General features: G+C 53.9%; 3 protein-coding genes across 11 annotated transcripts; 1 reads left to right on the top strand and 2 right to left on the bottom strand.

Annotated features, from left to right (window-relative positions):
• Positions 1-74: 74 nt before the first annotated feature.
• PSMC3IP (PSMC3 interacting protein) lies at positions 75-6,419 on the top strand. 2 transcript variants are annotated; one of them, XR_006964675.1, is made up of 9 exons: positions 75-1,071; positions 1,163-1,263; positions 1,443-1,532; positions 3,575-3,686; positions 4,207-4,352; positions 4,468-4,521; positions 4,647-4,706; positions 4,793-4,908; positions 6,196-6,419. XR_006964675.1 is itself a non-coding variant. In XM_047093344.1 (8 exons), exons 1-8 carry the CDS (start codon positions 1,038-1,040, stop codon positions 4,847-4,849), a joined length of 654 nt encoding a protein of 217 aa, XP_046949300.1. In that variant the 5' UTR covers positions 75-1,037; the 3' UTR covers positions 4,850-4,986. The 2 variants fall into 2 exon arrangements, 1 of the variants encoding a protein (XP_046949300.1); XM_047093344.1 differs by lacking the exon at positions 6,196-6,419 and having other exon boundaries at positions 4,793-4,986.
• Positions 5,081-9,798, bottom strand: MLX (MAX dimerization protein MLX). 6 transcript variants are annotated; one of them, XM_047093338.1, is made up of 8 exons: positions 9,646-9,798; positions 9,050-9,086; positions 8,475-8,564; positions 8,092-8,198; positions 7,741-7,840; positions 7,450-7,549; positions 6,902-7,103; positions 5,081-6,259 (listed from the first exon to the last, which is right to left on the bottom strand). In XM_047093338.1, exons 1-8 carry the CDS (start codon positions 9,685-9,687, stop codon positions 6,065-6,067), a joined length of 873 nt encoding a protein of 290 aa, XP_046949294.1. In that variant the 5' UTR covers positions 9,688-9,798; the 3' UTR covers positions 5,081-6,064. The 6 variants fall into 6 exon arrangements, with proteins under 6 accessions (XP_046949294.1, XP_046949293.1, XP_046949297.1 ...); XM_047093337.1 differs by having other exon boundaries at positions 5,081-6,198; positions 9,484-9,797; XM_047093341.1 differs by having other exon boundaries at positions 5,081-6,198; positions 9,646-9,794.
• Positions 9,799-9,825: 27 nt separating this feature from the next.
• COASY (Coenzyme A synthase) lies at positions 9,826-14,551 on the bottom strand. 3 transcript variants are annotated; one of them, XR_006964674.1, is made up of 10 exons: positions 13,378-14,508; positions 12,532-12,746; positions 12,148-12,279; positions 11,832-12,021; positions 11,683-11,747; positions 11,414-11,498; positions 11,147-11,244; positions 10,911-11,057; positions 10,692-10,809; positions 9,826-9,932 (listed from the first exon to the last, which is right to left on the bottom strand). XR_006964674.1 is itself a non-coding variant. In XM_047093336.1 (10 exons), the coding sequence occupies exons 2-10, from the start codon at positions 14,075-14,077 to the stop codon at positions 10,759-10,761; spliced, it is 1,683 nt and encodes a 560-aa protein (XP_046949292.1). In that variant the 5' UTR covers positions 14,078-14,088; positions 14,469-14,551; the 3' UTR covers positions 10,425-10,758. The 3 variants fall into 3 exon arrangements, 2 of the variants coding, with proteins under 2 accessions (XP_046949292.1, XP_046949290.1); XM_047093336.1 differs by lacking the exon at positions 9,826-9,932 and having other exon boundaries at positions 10,425-10,809; positions 13,378-14,088; positions 14,469-14,551; XM_047093334.1 differs by lacking the exon at positions 9,826-9,932 and having other exon boundaries at positions 10,425-10,809.
• Between the last annotated feature and the right edge of the window lie 4,687 nt (positions 14,552-19,238).

Raw genomic sequence — 19,238 nt, 5'->3', positions numbered from 1 at the left:
TCAAACCCACGAACCTCAAGATCATGACCTGAGCCGAAATCAAGAGTCGGATGCCCAACCTACTGTGCCACCCAGGCGCCCCTCATTTTTAATTCTTAATATTGTTCCTTAGACATGTGAAGACAACTACGTGTTTCAAAGGCTAATGAGAATTTAGGTAACAGAAGGCTGTAAAGATTAACACCATGCTCTTCCTCTGGAGTGTTTGAGCTGCAGGGACAGCTGCTCTTTGGCCTTCAGCTGACCTCAGAAACTAGAAACACTTATTTCAGGCTTTGTCCCATTGGCCACTGTGGGCAGAAGTGGAAAACACCTGCCAGGTGTTGCCATAAGATTGACTCGGCCAACAGGAAACTTTTCTAACAAGCTTTGTGGCTTAACCGTAGCCCCGTCCCAACCCTGCCTTGCCTTGGCGTTCACACCACAGCACGTGTTGAGCGCCCCCTGTGTGCGAGGCCCAGTAACGGGCAGTGAAGGATATCGGTATTGTCCTTCCAGAGTTTCTACGCATTTTTGTCTTCCAACCACCCTCCTGTTAACAGGTATCTCTTCTCCCTATTTTACAAATGAGACCGACGAAAAGAGCATCGGGCCGTGGGACAGGGCACGTCCCTGTGAGTAACTGGCTCTGTGATCTTGAGCAAGTCGCTAGCCCAGCGGGAGTTGATCCAAGTTTTCTCCCCCTTGGAACACCGGCCCAGCTCACGGTGACGAGAGCTCAGCCGCTGCCGCTGGAAGCGGGTCTCGGAACGTGAAGGCGTGATTTACTACGGCCTGCGTCCCGAGGAGCAGGGAGGGAGAAGTCCAGGGCAAGCGCCCCACCTCCGCTGCATGGACCCAGAAGTGCGAGGGACCACGCTCGTACCCGGCTCCCGACAGCACTGACCTACGGCGCCCGGGAAGGGTCGCTTCGTTCCTCGCCAAGACTTCCCCTTCCGCCAATCACCGCTTGCGGCCCGCCCTTCCCGTCGCCGGAAGCAGCCGTTGCCCCGAGCGACTGCAACGTCCGGCTTTCCAAGTTGGCGGCGGGAAAGGCCATGAGTAAAGGCCGGGCCGAGGCTGCGGCGGGAGGTAAACGGACCGCGGGCACGGGGGAGACCCGGGCGGGGGGCGGGCGAGGGGTCGGTTGAGTGACCTCCCCCCATGCCCCGTCTCCTCGTAGCCCCCGGGATTCTCCTGAGATACCTGCAGGAGCAGAACCGGCCCTACAGCGCCCAGGACGTGTTCGGGAACCTGCAGCGGGAACATGGACTGGGCAAGGCGGTGAGGACCCTCTCCTGGGACCGCCCCCCTACCCTTGGGGCCCCTCGAATCAGCCTGAAGTGCTGCCCTCTCGAGGCAGCCATTCTAGCCTTGAGCTTCCTAAGGCTGGCCGGCCCTAATTCCCGCTGCCTGGGCCCTAAATCATCCCTCTGATTGGTTCTGCCTCTCCCCTCTGCCAGGCGGTGGTGAAGGCGCTGGAGCAGCTGGCCCAACAAGGCAAAATCAAAGAGAAGATGTACGGCAAGCAGAAGATCTATTTTGCGGACCAGGTGAGGGAAATCTGTGCAGATTATCACCCGTGTGAGACCCGACATTAGGTGAATCAGTCTCTAGAATGAACTCTGACTTGAGGCATCCCGTGAAACTCAGCTAGCCCACGCCATTAAAAGGGCCCCACACACCCTTTAAATCAAAGTGGGTACTCCCCTTGCTGTGATCCAGACTCAACGAGACTTCCAGATCTGAGATGTACATGATAGATGACAGAAGATCCTGAATTGTTCCTACCAAGGTCCCTTGCCGCTTGGAGGTTTCTTTTCCCCAGTCATCTAGATCAGAACCATCATCTGCCAAATGATTTGCCTTCTGTCCCCACCCCTCCCAACACAGATGACACTAATTTTGTATCTCTAGGCCAGACCACCGCCCGGATGCCTTCCAGACCTTGCAGAATCAATATTGCTGAAGTAGAATGCACATCTCCCCTAAATGGGCTCCTTTTACAGGCTTCTCCCTCAGTTAGAGCCACTCCTCACCCAACTCAGAGACTGGGGAGTCACTCTTACCTCACAGCTTAGGCAGCCAGCAAATCCAGTTGGCTTTCCCCCTTCCTGAATCCACCCTCCCCTTTCTGTCTGCCATTGCTGATTGAGTTCAGGTGCTCCTCATCTATCACCATAGCCTCCTCACATCTCCTGACCTCCTCACACATCTTAAACGCTGCAGCCAGAATGGTCTGCGTCAGTACTATCTGGGGCCATTTCCCTACTTGAAACTCCAGCACTCCCTACAACAGGGAGAAATCTACATAGAGACTTGGCTCCAGGCTGCTGCTAGCCTCACCTGTCCCTTCACCAGTACTAGACCATTTAGGTGTATTTTACTCCTGTGTCCTTCCTCTGCCTGGAGTTTTAAAATCCCTTCTTCCTCTTCTGCCTCTTTGCTCAGCGAACTCTTACTCCAAGGTTCTCTCTCAGGCATCGCCTCCAGAAACCTTCCCCGGATTCTCTCCTCGCCTCTTCTTCAGGCACTCACCTCCCTGAGGGATGCTATATTGTGGTGGTCTTTTTACCCATCTCCTCACTAGACTGCAGCCCTTCCAGGGCTGAGCCCACTTCTCACTCTTCCTCCTTTGCTCAGCACAACCCCCCCCACCCCAGTATCTAATGTCCAGTAGACCCCGAATACTAGTTTAACTGAACCACACCACCATCAAGACTAACTTTTCTGAAATAGGTTTCATTACATTACTACTCTAATGAAGAGTCCCTAAGGGAGAATTTGGCAGCATTTTTTCTGTAAAGACAACTTTGTGCTTTGCCGGCCAGATGGCCTCTTGTCATAGCTACACAACTGTCACAGCCACTGAGGGCCGTCATTATAGAGCAGTATGTAAATGATCACATGTAAACGAGTAAACATGTAAACGAGTGGGTGTAACTGTGTTTCCAGAAATTTTTGTTTTCACAACCCCGAATGTGGCAGGATTTGGCATGCAGGCTGTAGTTTGCTGCCTTCTGCTATAAAGGTTTACTTTGCTTTAATGAAGAGTCCAAACTGCCCAGGCTGGCATTCCTATTCTTTCTAACCTGCTCCCTGACATCACTGACAAGACCACCCCACCCCCCATCCCGAGCCCCACCAAAGTCCTTTGCGGCAGCTGGTCTCTCTCAGGGGAGGGGCCCCTCAGACGTTTACTGGACTCCCTTCAATACCACCCACCACGACTCTTGACCTGCCCAGGTTCTTCCTACTGTGGAAATGTGTAATTTAGGTATCACTACCTTGGGAAGAATGTTCCTTTACTCTTTTAGCCCAGTGAGTGGTTTTACCACTAAACTAAGATTTCTGCCCTGTTCAGTATCCTGAAGCCCCTTGAGGACAGGCATCAGGTTTTAACTTTTTTATACCTTTTTGTTTGTTGGGACCAGTACCGAACTGAATGGTGTCTCACAGGGACCCTCCCGCTGTTCTCCCAGGCCCCCTGGAGGGCTGGGGAGCCCCAGGTTCTTGAGCGGATGTGATGTGGCCTGCCCAGATGTGGCTTCACATCACACCCACCCACTTCTGTTTGTCGTCTCACCTCTGGCAGGACCAGTTCGACATGGTGAGTGACGCTGACCTCCAAGGCCTGGATACCAAAATCGTGGCCCTCACTGCCAAGGTGCAGAGCCTCCAGCAGAGCTGCCGCCACATGGAGGCCGGTAGGACTGGGCGGATGCCGGAAGGGGCCCCTGGCGCGAGGGTCAGTCCAGAGGGCAGGAATCCCTAAGTGAATGGTTTGCTGACCGCAATGTTGTCTCGCTGCAGTGGAGAGCTGGGCTGGGCCGCCACTGGCATTATGTTACAAGAGACATAAACAGCTAATGGCTTTTGAATATAAATGGGCAAGACGCATTTGCTTTCCCTGACATTATCAGTGTACTGTGCCCACACTCCCTCTGTGCCTGTTTCTTTAACTGGCTACAGGGAACAGTCTGTTCAACCTCACACTTTACCACTGCTTGTGGATGGAAGAGGAAAGAAAAGCAGACTAAACTGGTAATTCTATAAGCCTTAATCTCTGCTGAGTGCAATTTCCAGAATATGGAACTCATTCTGGACCCTGGGTGTAGAACCTAGAGCAAGGTAGGGGCCCGGTCTCCTACCTCAGGGAGCACCCTCTGGGAAAGACAAAACCCCATCATCAGGGTAAGAAGCGACCTCAGGGAGATGTGGTTTCAGAGCTGAAGGAGTTAACTAGTGCCCTGACCACACCGGAGATGCAGAAAGAGATCCAGGAGTTGAAGAAGGAATGTGCTGGCTACAGAGAGAGACTGAAGAACATCAAAGCAGCCACCAACCATGTGACTCCAGAAGAGAAAGAGCAGGTGACTCAGGAGGAAGGGTGGTAGCGGGGAGGTCTGCCTGTGCAGGTCTGGAGTGAGGCCGAGGTTGCCCCCCAGCAGCCCCTGAGGGGCTAGAGCAAGCTGTTTCCCTGTGCAGGTGTACAGAGAGAGGCAGAAGTACTGCAAGGAATGGAGGAAGCGGAAGAGGATGGTAAGTGCGTGAGCTCCGCAGCAGGCCCTGGAAAACGGCAGCCACCGGAGAAACTGCTGCCTGAGGTCATGGGTCCGCCAGGCAGTGCCGCCCGTCTGAAAAGGGGTGGTTTTATTTCTTGTCAGGCAACAGAACTGTCTGATGCGATCCTTGAAGGATACCCCAAGAGCAAGAAGCAGTTCTTTGTAAGTGGTTCTCTCTGTCTCTCCCCTCCTTGCCACCCTGGGGTCTTCGTCCAGGGAGGTCTCGTTTACTGGTCTCCCTGCCCCAGGAGGAAGTTGGGATAGAGACCGATGAAGATTACAACGTGAAGCTCCCAGACCCTTGAGGAGTCCTCTGCAGGATGGGGGAATGGAAGCAACGTCCCGGACTGGCTGCCTCCTTCAGGTTGGCTTCTTTGTTCCTGCTGCTTTCCACCTTTGAGCAGAGCAGCTGGGAGAGGGGCATGAACCAGAATACAGGGCTCAGGGAGTGAGCAAGCCCAGAGTGGATGGTTGTCATGCTCGTTTCATCATCTAGATTCCAATTGCTTGCACTTAAACTTGGAACAACGCTAAAGGAAAGCATTTGGCAATATTTATTGTACTATAATTTGATATAAAAATACTTAATTTCCTCTGGATAACCAAACCTCCCAGATGTCAACCCTGAGGAAGGCTACCGGGTAGAGAGAAGCTAGTATACACAGCATTCGAGGAGCCCAAGGCTTTACCCAGGACTTTTCTGGGCTCTGTACCCCAGGAGGCCTTTAAAGTATCTTCTCTACCCCTTCACGCCACTCCCAAGTCCTGGGAGAAACACAAGCAGCACGGAGATGGTGGAGACCCAGATATGCTCGACAGGATGGCTGGGAGTGATTTTGAGGCCCAGTTCACTTTCAAAAATTGTAACTTTAGCAAAATTGCAATGTTGGTGTTTAGAATATTAAAAAAAAATTTAATATGTAGTGCTGTGTCACATGTAACTTCTCTGTGCTATGCTCCTGCCTGTGGGGACAGAGGGGGCAGGAGTATGTGGGGGAGGAAGGAGAGGGGATGCAGTAGCAAGTGAGGGCAGGAACCCAGTAGCCCTGCCCTGAGCTGGCCAGAAGAGGCCTGATCTCACCTTGGGCTGACCAGGCAGCCCTAGCCGAGGCACAAGGAGGCCTTTCACCCCTCTTGGCTGTGGGAGTATTTCCTCATGTTCCTCCCTTCCCATCCAACTACTGCCAAAATGGCCAAACTTGGGCCAAATGTTGCCCAAGAGACCAAACCAAATGCAAACAGTAGCTTCCCAATATGTGTAATCAGGAGCAAAAATCTGAGGATTAGAAGGGGAGAGACCAGGAGCTCTTATGGGGGGAGGGGGGTGTCCCCAGAACAGGGTCCCCCCTCCCGAAGACTTCTACGGAGAAGGGGAAAGACAGTAAGCTCAAGTTCTGTGGTCAGTATAATAAATTAAAGCTTTCACAAAACAAATACCCCAGCCCCAGTGAGGATGAAGGGGTGCTGGGGAACCAAACACCGAGAACCAGCTGACTGGTGTGCAGTGTCGCAGTCCAATCTCATAAGCCCAGTGGCTCCGTGGCCAAGTAGGAGACTCTGGCCTCTTGTTGGCTCTTCTGCAGCTTCCAAAACCCAGTCAGTACAGCTGGTTCTTCAATTGGTGCAAGACGCCAATCACAATCTCCCGTAGGGTCTGGCGGGGGCAGCAGAGGAAGACACGAGTGATGCTCACGTGAGGACAGAGGCTCAGATACCTGCCTGGACCAGTCATGCTCTTGAGTACAACAGAAAAAGCCCCTGAGAAACACCGTTTACAGTCGACTCTGAAATGTTCCCGAGACAGGACAGAGAAAGGGATGGAGACATGGACAGCTATGTGGTAAAGCAAATACAAGAAATGGGAATGGTAGCATTTAGGTGGTGGGCACAGGAGTGTCCACTCTGTGTCACAGGACACTTAAAGTGGTTCCAGAAAATGTCAGGAAACAAAAAAGTGAGATGCAAGTCAAGCCTCAGAAACTCCATGCAATACCATTAACACACGGCTCCATTACAAATAATCACAAACCCCAGGGAAAACTAGTGGGCCTGGGGGTGGGAGCCAGGAATCTTTCTAGAAATTCCACGTGATTCTGCTATGAGTGATGAGGGCTTACATACTAGGCAGCCATAACGCGAGCTAACAAAGGCCAGAGCGAGGCCTTGCCTGAGTTAAGTGCCCACATCATTCTTGCCAAATGAAACCTTAACAGGAAAATGTGGGCCAGGAAGCAAAGAAGAGACCCTCCAGAAACCTAAAAGTTGCCACCTTCCCTCTCCGAACAAATTAGGACTTGGGTCACTTGGCCTGAAGGAAGACAGAAAATCTGCACCCCTTGACCACTGCTGCCCCATACCTGAGGCTTACAGTGCTCCTCAATCCAGCTGAAGACACAGGCTGACAGCTCCTGGAAACTGGCCACGGAGATAGAGGCATTGAAGGACTGGAACAGTGAGTCCATGATGCCTTGAAACACATTGAACTTGACTTGGTCAGAGACCTGGTCTTCTCCCTCATGGGGGTTGTCCTGGTGTGCCTTCACAATCTGCTCATAGTTCCTGAAAGCGAGTAGGACAGGGCTAAGGTGCTATAGCAGCTCAGGTCACCCTATGTACTCCCCCGGCCCCGGGAAGGGGTTCCCGGAGAGCTGCTGGGACAGAAATGGGTGACCCCTCTCTCTACCCCTCGCTAATCCCACAGGCACTTTGAGTATCTGCTAGGTATCAGGGACTGTTGGGGTGCAGAGTCCTACCCCTAAGTGGCCACCTACAGGAATGAGAAGATTATCTGTTCTGTATTATCTGATGTGGCCTTTGAACAAGAGAAAGGTATGAACTGAAGTCAGCTTCAAAGTCCCCTCAGAAGCCCTGGCTCCCCGAGCTCAGCATCCCCCCCCCCCCTTACACTTTCATGATCTTTAGGGCCGTGACATCCTTGCGTAGCATGGACACCTCCTCCTCCTGCTTTTTCTTCTCCTTGTGCAAAAACTGGATGTAGTCAATAGCTGCAGTGAGGGTGGGCACAGAGGATGTCTCAGCCAGAAGGACAAGGTTTACTTTGTTTCCCCTTCCTCCCTTTCCCCAACTCTCCCATTATAATCACCCCACTGGGGCCAGGCTGAAAGTGAGTGTAAGGCTCTGGCCTCCTCACAGCACCACTGGCCCCAACCACTCCCAGTGCTCTCCCTGGCCATACTCTTCTGTAGAACGATGGCTTTGCTGAGCTTTTGGGAGCCAATGGAGAAGTCCTGCTGCTGGCAGGTGGGGACGATGGTCTGGAGGTCATCATAGCCTCTCTGTGGAGACAGGAGGGAAAACAAGGGTTCCTTAACTCCAAGGGATTCAGGCAAACTGGCACAAAACTTTCTGTGAACCCAAGTTCCATGCTCACAAACTCAAAGGGGTAGGGGACTAGAAAAAAGGAGGTGTTCATATCCGGGGACTAGAGCAGCTGCCACCAAGGATGCTGGGGACTGATGAGGGCAGGGTAGATCTGAAATACACAGGGCCCTCCTGCATTGGCTGAGGTACAGGCCTCCCCAGTCACCTTGATGGCGTCTCTCCTCTTCTGCTCAGCCTGAGTATGTGCTCGCCGCCGCCGGTCCTTGTAGGACTCCTTGTAGGACTCCTGGTGGTAATCACTGTCCTCATCATCTACGCTCAAAGTTGGGGGCAGGAAGAGGTCATTTTGAAGCCCAGTGGGCCCAGCTAACCCACCTTGCCCCAGTGGGGAAGAAAAAACTGGTGCTCAGAGACAGCAAACGGACAGAACCGTCTAATATTCTAGAGGAGGTGAAAGATGGTGAGACCCTGTGTCTAACGCTAGGCCTCCAGCACCCCCGTGTGGATGACTGGAGCTTCCTGTCTAGGAAATATACTAAAATGATGGTATATCTGAGCCCCCCCAGGTGGGGGCATGTTGCTGCCTACCTGTATTGGGGACAGAAGAGGCACTGGTGGAACCGATGCTATTAGCTCTGGACACTACACTCCCCTTTCGGGTACTTTCTACAAAAAGCCCTGTAAAAGAGAGGTCCCAATCACTAAGGGGTAGGACAGGAGGACACTGTTAGACCTTCAGACACCTGTGTGTACAATGGCTTCCTGATCCTTAAATGCTGACCTCTCCCTTTCAACCCAAAAGCTACCCATATTGGGTCATCCACTTCCTGCTGTGCCCCACCACAGTGCTCCTGTCTCTGGTGTCTCCACTGCTCCAGGGGCCTGCAATGATACCACCGGTTCACAAAGTGGCATCTAGGCACAACGAGGGTGACAGAATGGCTAGCTCCCACTATTTTCATCATTTCCTTGTTTCAGAGCAGCAGGAATTATACCCTTATGCTTCCTGCCCCTTATGCAGCTCCTCCCTCATTGTCTCAGGGCAGGAACTCCGCTCAGGGACAGTGGACTGTGCTCAGGTGTGGCTGGCAAGACCACGGGAATCCACAGGACTGTGGCAGGAGTGTCACCAGGGAGCTAGAGACCGTGGGAGAGGTACTCACCGGGGTCCAGGCTGTTGTCACTGTAGGCATACTCCACCTGTGACACCAAGCAAAGGAGCTCATCAGACCTCCGCCCGGGACTGGGCACCTCCTCTCACTCTGAGCGCGTGCGCACTCGTACACACACCATACACCCCTACCACACACACCTCTACCCGCCCCAACACCCCACCCCCACCCCGAGAGCGCAGGCAATTGCAGGATGCACGCGTGTACGTTCACTTAGACTTACACATACACACATACACACGCACGCGCGCGCGCGCCTGGGGTGCGCAGGGGTTTGCAGGATTGCCCCGATAGCAGTAAGCAGATAGGCCATAGGAGCACCGCCCCTCCGCCCCCACCCCCTCCCTCCTCCACCGTCCCCCCCCCCCCCCCCGCAAGCCCGGTCCCCTCACATTCGTGCACACACGCCTCACTTGTCTCCCCACCTTGGCACGCGCAGGGTGAGGGCTGTCTTCTCTGCAGCCCCGGGTCCCGGAGGGCGGGGGGACCTTTGGGGACTGCAGGGAATCCCCTAGTCTTCGGGACCCCCCACGTGCATGAGCCCGACCCGCCCTCCCCTCGCCGGCGTGCGCGCCCGCGGGGCTTGCCTTGACCCAGGGGTCGTCCGGAGAGGCGACCGGCTCCGTCATCTCCGACCCACCGAACCGGAAACCAGCCAGCGGGCGGGCCCCCTGCCGCGAGGAAGAGGCGAGGCACTTCCACGTGACCCAAACCCACCAACCCACGAACGAGAGGCGGAGGGCGGGGCACGGCCCGCGCATGCGCACCCGGAAAACTCTGAAACCGAGGGTCAGGAGCTGCGGAGACTGGCGTCGGGGCTGACACAGACGTTGTCCTTCCCCTCACTTGCCCACACCGCGACATGACGCACATTCTGTAAAATGGAGTCCCCGCAAAAGGCTCGTTCAAGTAGTATTTCCGAGAGTTGTGTGCACGCGCTGTGCTGGACCCGCGGCTTCCAGGCACTTGTGTCCAACCCCACCCTGCCGGCCCTGCAGTCCTGGCCCCCTCGGCCGACCCAGCACGGCTGCCAGGTCCGTGAGGCCGGAGGCCCCGCCTGGCTCGTGGAAGGCCGGTCCTCCAACACGTAGCCTGGTACCTGGCAGGAGACCAGTGGAAGAAATGCTTTCAAAGAGCCCGTTAGCCCAGTTAAGCCTCTTCACAGATACAGAAACCGAGGAACCTAGAAAGTCTGTAGCTTCTCCCAAAGCAGACAGCTAGTCAGCGCTGGGGCCAAGGCTGACCTCAATCTGGCTAGCTGCAAAAGCTATGCTCAGAACCACTGCACTCCAGGCTTCCAGCTCAAGGCTTCCAAAGAAAGATACCTAGAGGCATTGGGGCAGGACGCAGACATACAGGCAGCACCTGGCAACATTCACCTTTAATTGTTACAAGTTCCAGTGTTTGCCCTGGCCGCAGTGAGCCGAAGGTTTCACAGACACTGTGGGCAAGAGTAGGCACAAAATGCCAGAGGGGCCTGCTCCCCTCTGAGTCGCATCCTCAGCGATGGCCAAACACCAGCAAGCTGGGTAGACTTCCTGTGTCCACCAGGCCCAGCCTTGCCCTTCCCAGTCTGGTTCAGAGTCTCTAGGCCCAAGCTAGGACGAGCACCCAGGCCCCCATTCCTCCTCACCGCTGAATCTCTGGGCAGCTCCAGGGCCACTGTGGCCCCACAGAGAACACATTGTCAGCCATGGGCCTTACGGTGTCTGGGAGATGCGCTTCTGCAAGAGAGCCCAAGCTTTCTCCACCTTTGGGCAGGACAGAGTGTCAGGAGGAAGAGACGACAGAGTCAGGCAGGCACCCACTGGAGACTCCTTCCCTACAACCCAGCCCTTTCCTGGGCACCAACCTGGCATTGCGTAACATGCGGTTCCCATAGGGTGCTCAGCACCACGTGGCTCTGGTCCACGAGCTGTTGCCCACTCATCTGGCTCTGCAACCGGCTCTGAGCTGCAGCTTCACTCAGGCCATCCCTCTCCACAATGCGTCGTATAGCCTGGGCACAGAGGAGGCATCGGTCAGCCCACTGGCTCAGAGCGGGCTGCGGTGTGCAGTGGGGATGGGGTGAGAGACGGGTCCAGATACCTCAGTCTCAGGGATGACAACGGTCCACACCTCATGCACCATGTTCTGCCAGCCGGCTTCAAGCAGCAGGGCGGCATCAATCACGCACACATGTTTTCCTGCGGGGAGACCCCAGTCACTGCCAGCAGCACACTGCCACTTGCCACCAGAGAGCCGGTGAAGCCTAGTCCCAAGGAAGTGGAGGGTCTGGCTTGGGGTGAGGAAGCTCCTAGGAGGAGAATCTGCTTAATGTCCCCCTTGGCTGCTCCCATCAACCCTCCAACTCACCCTCAGCCACAGCCTGGTTCATCTCCTCTCGAGCCAGTTTTGCGATAATTGGCCACACAATATCCGTGAGTATCTTCAGCTGCTTCTGAGGAGGGGAACAGAGGAAGCAGGCGATTTACCTTCCCTTGGAGATGGAGCCAGCCCGAGAGAGGAGGTGGTGGGGAACAGATGAGTGGAAACGCACTCTGAACCAGACCAGAAAGGTCCGTTCGGTCCCAACCTCTGGTTCTAGTAGCAGCTGAGGAGTCCTTGGAGAGAAGCGTGCTTACCTTGTTCCCAAACACCCGGCTGCCTAGGACCTTCCTGTTGATAATGCCATCTTTATGGAGAATATCTGGACGAGAGACACAGGACTGGGCAAGGAGGCCAGGCCATCCCCTCACTTTTCAGGCCACTTCTAGCCCTCCCCAGGCATTACCTGCTCCAAAGGCTTCCACAACAGGCTGGTAGGCAGGACCCCCTGGGGCGTAGGCCCGATGGCCCAGGTGGTCACTGTCGATGACAAACGCCCCCAGGCCCTTAAGCCGCTGAGCTACTGAGCTCTTCCCAGAGCCACTGATGCCCGTCAGTCCAATCACGTAGAGCTGTGTGGGGAGTTCGGGCCTCTTCTGGAGGTAGAGGAGAGGGAACCCCAGTTACTAGGGTCTTCAGACTCATGCTTGAGACTGAAATCTTCAGTCTACTCTCCAGCATTTCCAGCCCACCCAAGCAGAGGAGAGAGAGGACAGGCGTACATATGGAGGCCGAAGCAGCTTTCCCAGCATTCGTTGGCGGAAGGTGGAGGAACTGACTTTGTCCTCTTCATTGTCTGTATGGTTTGGGTCCTTCAGCAGCTGGATCTGGTACAAGGCAAGCTCCTCCAGACCCTGAGGTTAAAGAGGAGGGGTGAGGAGAGGGAACGAGGGGCAGGAGGACAATGACATCTGAGCTGCCCCCTTATCCTCCCCAGAGGTAGAGCCTGCCTCCAAGGGCAAGCTGGGAAACAGTTCCTTCTCGCCTCTTCCTCACCACCCCAAGTCCTCTCTTCCCTCCTCTAGGGTCACGATACTTCCAACAGCCCCCTACATGGCCTTCCCCAGCCCCATCCACTCCCTCTGCCAGTCTCCCTCAGGGGTTACATTCTCAAGACGGAAGCGGTTGACGGCCATCCCCCCACGATAGGTCTCCTCGCTGACCACCAGGAACTCCAAGGAGGGGTTAGAGCCAGCGGGCCCATAGGGATCCAGCAGGGGGGTGATATCAAAAGTCAAGGAGGGCTTGATGTCCACCAGGAACTCACTCAGATGTTCCACGCGTTCTGTGTAGGGTTGGAGCAGCTCAGGGAGCAATTTGCCTGGGGAAGGAGCCCAGTGAGATCTTTTTACTGGGGAGGAAAGGTATAGTCAAGTTTGGGGAAGACTATCCCTAAGCATCCAATCTCCAGAGGGGGGTGGGTGGCAGGAAGAAAGGGCTAAGCTGGGAAGTGCTGTATGTCAGGGGAGCAGTGAAGAGGGGGCAGCCAGCAAGCACGACAGTCATGGCAGGGGCTGGCATGTGTCCAGAAACGAGCAGTGCCAGGGAGCATCAGAGTCAGATGGAGAATTCCAAGAACCACCCCAACCACGAGTCTCCTCTTGCTGTAGCTCTAACACACTACCTACAACCCACAACCCACTCATCCATTTACTCCCAGGGTCTCAATCTTTAGGGTTCGTGACCCGGAGAACTTCTCAAAAGTACAGATTTCCTTAGTTCCACATTTGGGGAAACTCTGATTTGAGTGGTGAGTAGATTACACACGGAGAAAGCTGCACTTGTTCGTTTAGCATAGTTTCCTTAACACCCACTGGGTGCCAGGTGCTGTTACATACGGGAGGGGTGGGAAGTAAAGGATGCCCCCCCCTTCCTCAGTCTTGGCACTGGGGGCAAGGTTAAGGAGTTTTGAGGGTCCTCCCCTGCTCTACTCCAGAGTATCTCTCACTCACTCTTCAAAAGGTCTTTGTCCGCTACTCCCACCACAAGCTGCTCCTGGGCCAGGATGCACGCGACACTGAGCAACACCTTGTGGGCATTGTGCAGGCGGTCAAACGTGCCACCCACAGCCCCACGGTGGTAGCCACGCACTGGCTGCTTTGGAGACCTGGCCACGGGAGAGGCTGGCCTGATGGTGGAGGGTAAGGGGACATCCAGGGACTCCACAGACAGCTCTCCGGGCCCATAATCGGGGTATAGCAGCACCGAAGCCAGCTGGGGACAACAACTGTAGCAGCTGGTGGCATAACGCTCTAGCTGTTGTTTGACCGGGTTGTACTGGCTCCCATCCAGTGTCTGGAAGTCAGTCAGCACCACTTCCGGTGGGTGGGCCAGGTTCTGGACTGAGCTGGGAAGGGGAGGGAGAAAGGCGCTCTTGGCTCCTATATTGGTCAGCAGAACTCTGACATCCAGGTGCCTGTGGACATCGGCGCCAGCGTAGAGGTGCGTGATGAAATCCAGGACCTCAAACGTGGCCTGCACGAGGCTGGACTGGGGCTGGGCCGGGCCCCCCAGGCTCATGCCCGGCTGCAGGTGTACGTAGAGCGTGTGATTCACCAGCCGGGCCGCCGAGGTCAGGATGGGGGCCAGGCGAGGGGCCAGGGAGGCGAGCGGCGTCGTCAGCACCAGGAGGCCCGACCGGAATACGGCCATGCTGCCCAGGCCTGCGGACAGCCAGGAAGACGAGGCGTGGGTGACCGAGGGGTTATGTGGCTGAGGCCGAAGGCAGTCCGGGGCCGTGGGCCCAGGAGAGGGGACCTGGCGCAGGGACGGGGTCTCAGTGCTGATCCAGAGGAACCCGGGGGAGGGCACGGGGCCTCGGGGCTATGCGCTAAGCCCCGGTTTCCACATCTCTCAGACGGAGCGGTGAAGCTGCTGAACTGAATCCAAATCCTGAGCAGGGAAACTGGACAAAAGCCCCTGAGTCATAGGGTTGGGAATCCAGAAATCCTGGGCCCTGCTGCCAGGCTGTACCAGGGTCTTAAAGGAATCAAAGGAGGACTCTAGAGGGAAACACGCAGGCTCTGAGCGGTCTTCTACTTACTGAGACCTCTGGGCTTAGGTTCCGCTAGGGCCGCCGCGCAGCCTTACCTGGCTGCGACCCGGAAACAGTAGTTCAGCGCCTGAGGCCCCGAGCTACGGAACGGCAGAAAGGCCAAAGTATTTACTAGGTTCGGGAACCTCGCGAGATTTTGTAAGGAGTAGGGCGTGTCCTGTTGAGGAGGTGGGGCGGAGCTCGGAGGCTGGGGAAGCAGGTGAAGCTATTTATTTCCAGATCTCAACAATTCCCAGGTCAGTTGGTGGAGGGCGAGGCGGACCTGAAAGCCGATTTCACGGATGCCCTTTTGACCCTGACAGCAGAGAATGGCTTCAGCCTGGTTACCCAGGAGATAGCGGCGAAGGCAGAACACACACCTGAGTTTCCTCTTAGTAAGTTATAGGACATAGCACCTGGGTGGCTCAGTCGGTTGAGCGTGGGACTCTTGATTTTGGCTCAGGTCATGATCTCACGGTTTGTGAGTTCAAGCCCCGCATCTGGATCCGTGCTGACAGTGTGGATGGAGCCTGCTTGGGATTCTCTTTCTCCCTCTCTCTCTCTCTCTCTCTGTCCTTTCCTCTCTCTCTCTCTCTCTCTCTCTCTCAAAATAAATATAAACATTAAAAGAAATAAATTACAGGGACGGAGGTGGGAGCCCCAGGACTCAGAGTCCCTGGAACCCTCCTGGTGCCCATCCACTCCAAGGATTCTCTTGTGGGAAGCCACAGGACAACTCTGTCCAAGTCCCCATTTCACAGTTGGGGAAACTGAGGCCCTCTATGTTCCAAGGACATACGAGGAAGTAATGACAGAGGCCTGGATGGCTCCGTGGGATGCTCTCCACACCACTCAGAACCAGTTTGAGGGAGGGAGGAGGAGGAGAGTTCTGCATGGCAGCTGGGTAGAGTTGCCAGAGGATGGTCTTCAGACAGGAGAGAAGGGGAGGAAGGAGGGAGACCTAGTGTCAAGGGTTTACTGTGAGGCCAATAGGGCTGGAAAGGCTGCAGTCGGTAGTCTCCGTGCAAAGAGGAAACCAGGTTGCCGTCAGGAAATATTTCAAGTAAATTGTTCACAGAGATCTCAAGAGGGAGGGAAACCAATCTCCCAAGATTCCAGTATCGTGCTGTGGTTTATTTCCCCAAACTAAGCAAATGCTCATTTTCATAGTTATGTGGAGTTTTAAAAATTTTTTAAGTTTACTTATTTATTTATTTTTTTTTTTGGAAGCGCGAGAGAGCACCAGCGAGGGAGAGGCAGAAAGGGAGAGGGAGAGAGAGGGAATTCGAGGCAGGCTCTGAGCTGTCAGCTCGAAGCCCCACATGTGGGCTCGAACCCAGGTACCATGAGATCATGACCTGAGCCGAAATCAAGATTCCGACACTTAACTGACTGAGCCACCCAGGTGCCCCCTTTTTTGTATTCTTAAAGAGGTGTCCCAAGGGGCACCTGGCTGGCTTAACTGGTGGAGCATGCGACCCTTGATCTGAGGGTTGTAAGTTAGAATCCCCACGTTGGGTGTAGAGATTACTTAAAAATAAAATCTTAAAAAAGAAAATAAAATCAATAGAGCCGTCCCAAAGGTGTATAAGCCTCTGGCCCCACAGAGCCTGGATCTGCCCCTGGAGTCAAGGATTGGAAGAGTTATAGAGCCACAAAGGCGTTGAAGCCAGCTTCAGACAGGAGACAACTTAGGTTGGATTTTAAAGAGAGGACCCCACATGAAGAAGCAAACTGCAGCCTCTCAGGAAATGCCCTGAAACACCTGGGCACAATCTCACAGAGTCACTGTTGGAGATGTGAGTGCCAGCTGACCCTCAAGCTGGCCCTGGGCAATTGAAGGCTGTCCTTAGTATACACTATTCCCACAGCAGTAGCTTTGAGAGAGCAATGTGTCGTCGAGACCATCTGGATGGTATATGTGGCAGAACCTATTTAAGGCCTCTACATAAACTATTAAGATTCTGGTGGGCAAGTGCAGAGACCCACTTGTCTTGTAGTCGCCCAGGACAAGTCTCATATGTCAGTTCCCTTGCTAATTAAAACCCCCACCTCCCAATCTGGAGTGCTCTGCCTCTTTCTTTGGTCTCTCCTTGGCCTCTGTGTATGGGAGCCAGTTTCAGATTTCACCCAGGGAACTTGTAGGTTGTGAACCAACAGTCACTTTTATTCAGTAAATGTGGATTTAGTGCCTCCCATGATCAGGAATGGTTCTAGGTATAAGGGATCAACCAGTGAACAAAACAAACCAACGAGCTGCCCTGGAGCTTAAGTTCCTATGTGTCTTGGGATAGGGTGGTGAAAGTTATAGATAAATGTGTAACAATAAAGTCAGCAGGTCAATAAATAAATCTCTGACACATCCAGTGGTGATAAGCGCTATGAAGAAAAATGAAACAGGGTAAGGGAACTATAACTGGCGTGGGAGGGGGGGGTAGGGAATGCTACTTTAGATAAGGTCGTCCAGGGAAAGACCTGAAGGAAGAGAAGAATCAGAGATTAGGGAAACTGTACCAGATAGAAGGAATAGCCAGTTCAAAGGCCCTGGGGCAGAAAGCCAGTAGGGCTGAATCAGATGATGGTAAGTGATGAAAGATAGGGTCAGAAAGGAGGTGGGGGCCAGATCAAAGAATGTGTTGGAGGTCTTGGAGAAAAGCCTCTGATTTTACTTAGAAAGCCACAGGAGGTGTTTTAAGCACAGACATGGAATAACTTTCATTTTTAAAAGATCATTCTGGCTGTTCTGTGGAAATTTTACTTGGTGGGCATGGGTCGCATCAAGGCAACCAGTTAGGAAACCGCTGCAATAATCCAGGTGCGGTGATGGTAGACCAGAGTGCATAGACCGGAGTGATTTCCAGAGTATTCCAAAATACCTTCCAGTCTTTGAAGACTGAAGGTATTTGCTGATGCGTTGGTTGAGGGATGGGCAAGAAGGAAGAGTGAAGTTGTCGGGTACTGAAGTGGGGAAGACTGGGGCAGGAGCAGTGGGAGATCTGGAAATCAGAACTTGCGTTTGGACACATCAAGTTTATTAGGATCAAGTGGAGCTGTTGAGTAGGAAGTTGATGTGTGTCTGGAATTTGGGGAAGCAATACAGTTGGAGATATTGGAGACTTTGGTGAGGCTCATGGGTGCATAAACAGTCCTTGAAGTCATGGGACTGCAGGAGACTATTAAGAGTATGAATGTGGGGCGCCTGGGTGGCTCAGTTAGGCGTCTGACTTTGGCTTAGGTCATGATCTAGTGGTCTGTGAGCTCGAGCCCCACATCGGGCTCTGTGCTGACAGCTCAGAGCCTGGAGCCTGCTTCGGATTCTGTGTCTTCCTCTCACTCTCTCTCTCTCCCCCTCAAAAATAAATAAATAAACATTAAAAAAAAAAAAAGTATGAATGTAATTGAGACACCTGGCTGGCTCGGTTGGTGGAGTGTGTGATTCCTGATCTTGAGGTTGAGGGTTCAAGCCCCACGTTGGGTACAGAGATTACTTAAAAATAAAATCTTTGGGGCACCTGGGTGGCTCAGTTGGTTAAGTGTCTGACTCTCTATTTCGGCTCAGGTCGTGATCTCACGGTTCCTGAAATCAAGCCCCGATCTCCAAGTCGGGCTGTGTGCTGATAGCAAGGAGCCTGCTTGAGATTCTCTCTCTCTGCCCCTCCCTTGCTCACAGGCTCGCTCGCTCTCTCTCTCAAAATAAACATTAAAAAAAATTAAATTTAATTTAAAAAATAAAATCTTTAAAAACAGATTATGAATGTAAATTCATGGAGGGGGTCACACTTTGCCTTTCTCATCATTGCATCCCCACCCCAGGGTGCGACCTTGTGAGTGTATGCATACACACACACACACACACACACACTCACTCACACTGGGGTGCAAAGGAACAGACTGGGGGACAAGAGCTGGGCTCTGAGAGCAGGTCTCAGAGATTCATGCCATCTTGGCCCTCTCCCCTTCCAGTGGCCTTTCTGGATCCTGAAGGGACAGCAGAACCATATGGGCCAGCAGGGCAGGGAGACAGCAGGGATGAGCTGGCTGAGGCCCCCTGTCCCAGGAGTAGCCAGCAGTCCAACGCCCAGAGTGGATGGCTACCTGGAGGTAGTAGCAGGTTCAGATGCTGTACCTCCTTCCCCTCCCCCCAGGTTCCAAACAACCCCCCAGCAGTTTCCCCTCTATTCTGGCTTCCCAAGATCTCTGTAGCCATGGCCCTGCCCATTCCAAGTAGTCATTTCCCTCCCTCTCCTCCATCTCTTAGGCACCCCTACCCCTGTCCTCTACCCGCACCCTCCTCATCTAGTACCCTCCCTGTTCACCCCTTCTTCAGCACACTACTTCTCAGGAAGTTAGCAGGAAATTGACCCCACAACCCTGCAAGCCCTTTCTCTGGCTTCTGCCCCTGGCTTCAGGAAGGAGGATAGCCCATTGGGCAGGCCAGCCTGCCCTGGAGCCTTAGCTGAACCTCCTGGTGAGTGGCAGCTTCTGGGCTGGTGGTGATCCCTCCAGCTGAGTTCTGTCTAGGGCAGGGGACACGGAGGAGGACGTGTGGAGCTGTAGCCTTATAACTCACTTGGCCTGTTTCTTCTCTACACATCGGGCTTCTACACACGAACACATAATAGTAACACCACTAAGAGTAGCGGTAATAGCGGTGCCTGCTATTAAAACCTCCTTCCCAGCACTTCCAGGAATTATCTCAAGCCTTCATACAACCCATAACATAGGTCTTATACCCATTTTACAGTTAAGAGAACAGACTCAGGATAACGCCCTTGCCTG

The sequence above is a fragment of the Lynx rufus genome, unplaced genomic scaffold, assembly GCF_022079265.1.
Source record: "Lynx rufus isolate CCGP_SWC_20201006 ecotype Redwood Valley unplaced genomic scaffold, mLynRuf1.p SCAF_34, whole genome shotgun sequence".
Lineage (NCBI taxonomy): Eukaryota > Metazoa > Chordata > Mammalia > Carnivora > Felidae > Lynx > Lynx rufus.
The sequence above is the reverse complement of the archived record's forward strand: the minus strand, read 5'-3'. Positions and strand labels throughout refer to the sequence as shown.

What these genes read in the sequence shown, in the direction of transcription:
- PSMC3IP (XM_047093344.1), top strand. Translation starts at nt 1,038, where the DNA reads ATGAGTAAAGGCCGGGCCGAGGCTGCGGCGGGAG. An exon ending in CTGCCGCCACATGGAGGCCG is followed by an intron (nt 3,687 to 4,206) that starts GTAGGACTGGGC and finishes ATGTGGTTTCAG; the next exon opens with AGCTGAAGGAGTTAACTAGT. An exon ending in GGAGGAAGCGGAAGAGGATG is followed by an intron (nt 4,522 to 4,646) that starts GTAAGTGCGTGA and finishes ATTTCTTGTCAG; the next exon opens with GCAACAGAACTGTCTGATGC.
- MLX (XM_047093337.1), bottom strand. Translation starts at nt 9,687, where the DNA reads ATGACGGAGCCGGTCGCCTCTCCGGACGACCCCTGGGTCAAGGCAAGC. An exon ending in CTCTTCTGTCCCCAATACAG is followed by an intron (nt 8,199 to 8,474) that starts GTAGGCAGCAAC and finishes CTTTGAGCGTAG; the next exon opens with ATGATGAGGACAGTGATTAC. An exon ending in AGGAGCACTGTAAGCCTCAG is followed by an intron (nt 6,199 to 6,901) that starts GTATGGGGCAGC and finishes TGCCCCCGCCAG; the next exon opens with ACCCTACGGGAGATTGTGAT.
- COASY (XM_047093336.1), bottom strand. Translation starts at nt 14,077, where the DNA reads ATGGCCGTATTCCGGTCGGGCCTCCTGGTGCTGACGACGCCGCTCGCC. An exon ending in GGACAAAGACCTTTTGAAGA is followed by an intron (nt 12,747 to 13,377) that starts GTGAGTGAGAGA and finishes CTCCTTCCCCAG; the next exon opens with GCAAATTGCTCCCTGAGCTG. An exon ending in CGCATGTTACGCAATGCCAG is followed by an intron (nt 10,810 to 10,910) that starts GTTGGTGCCCAG and finishes TCCTGCCCAAAG; the next exon opens with GTGGAGAAAGCTTGGGCTCT.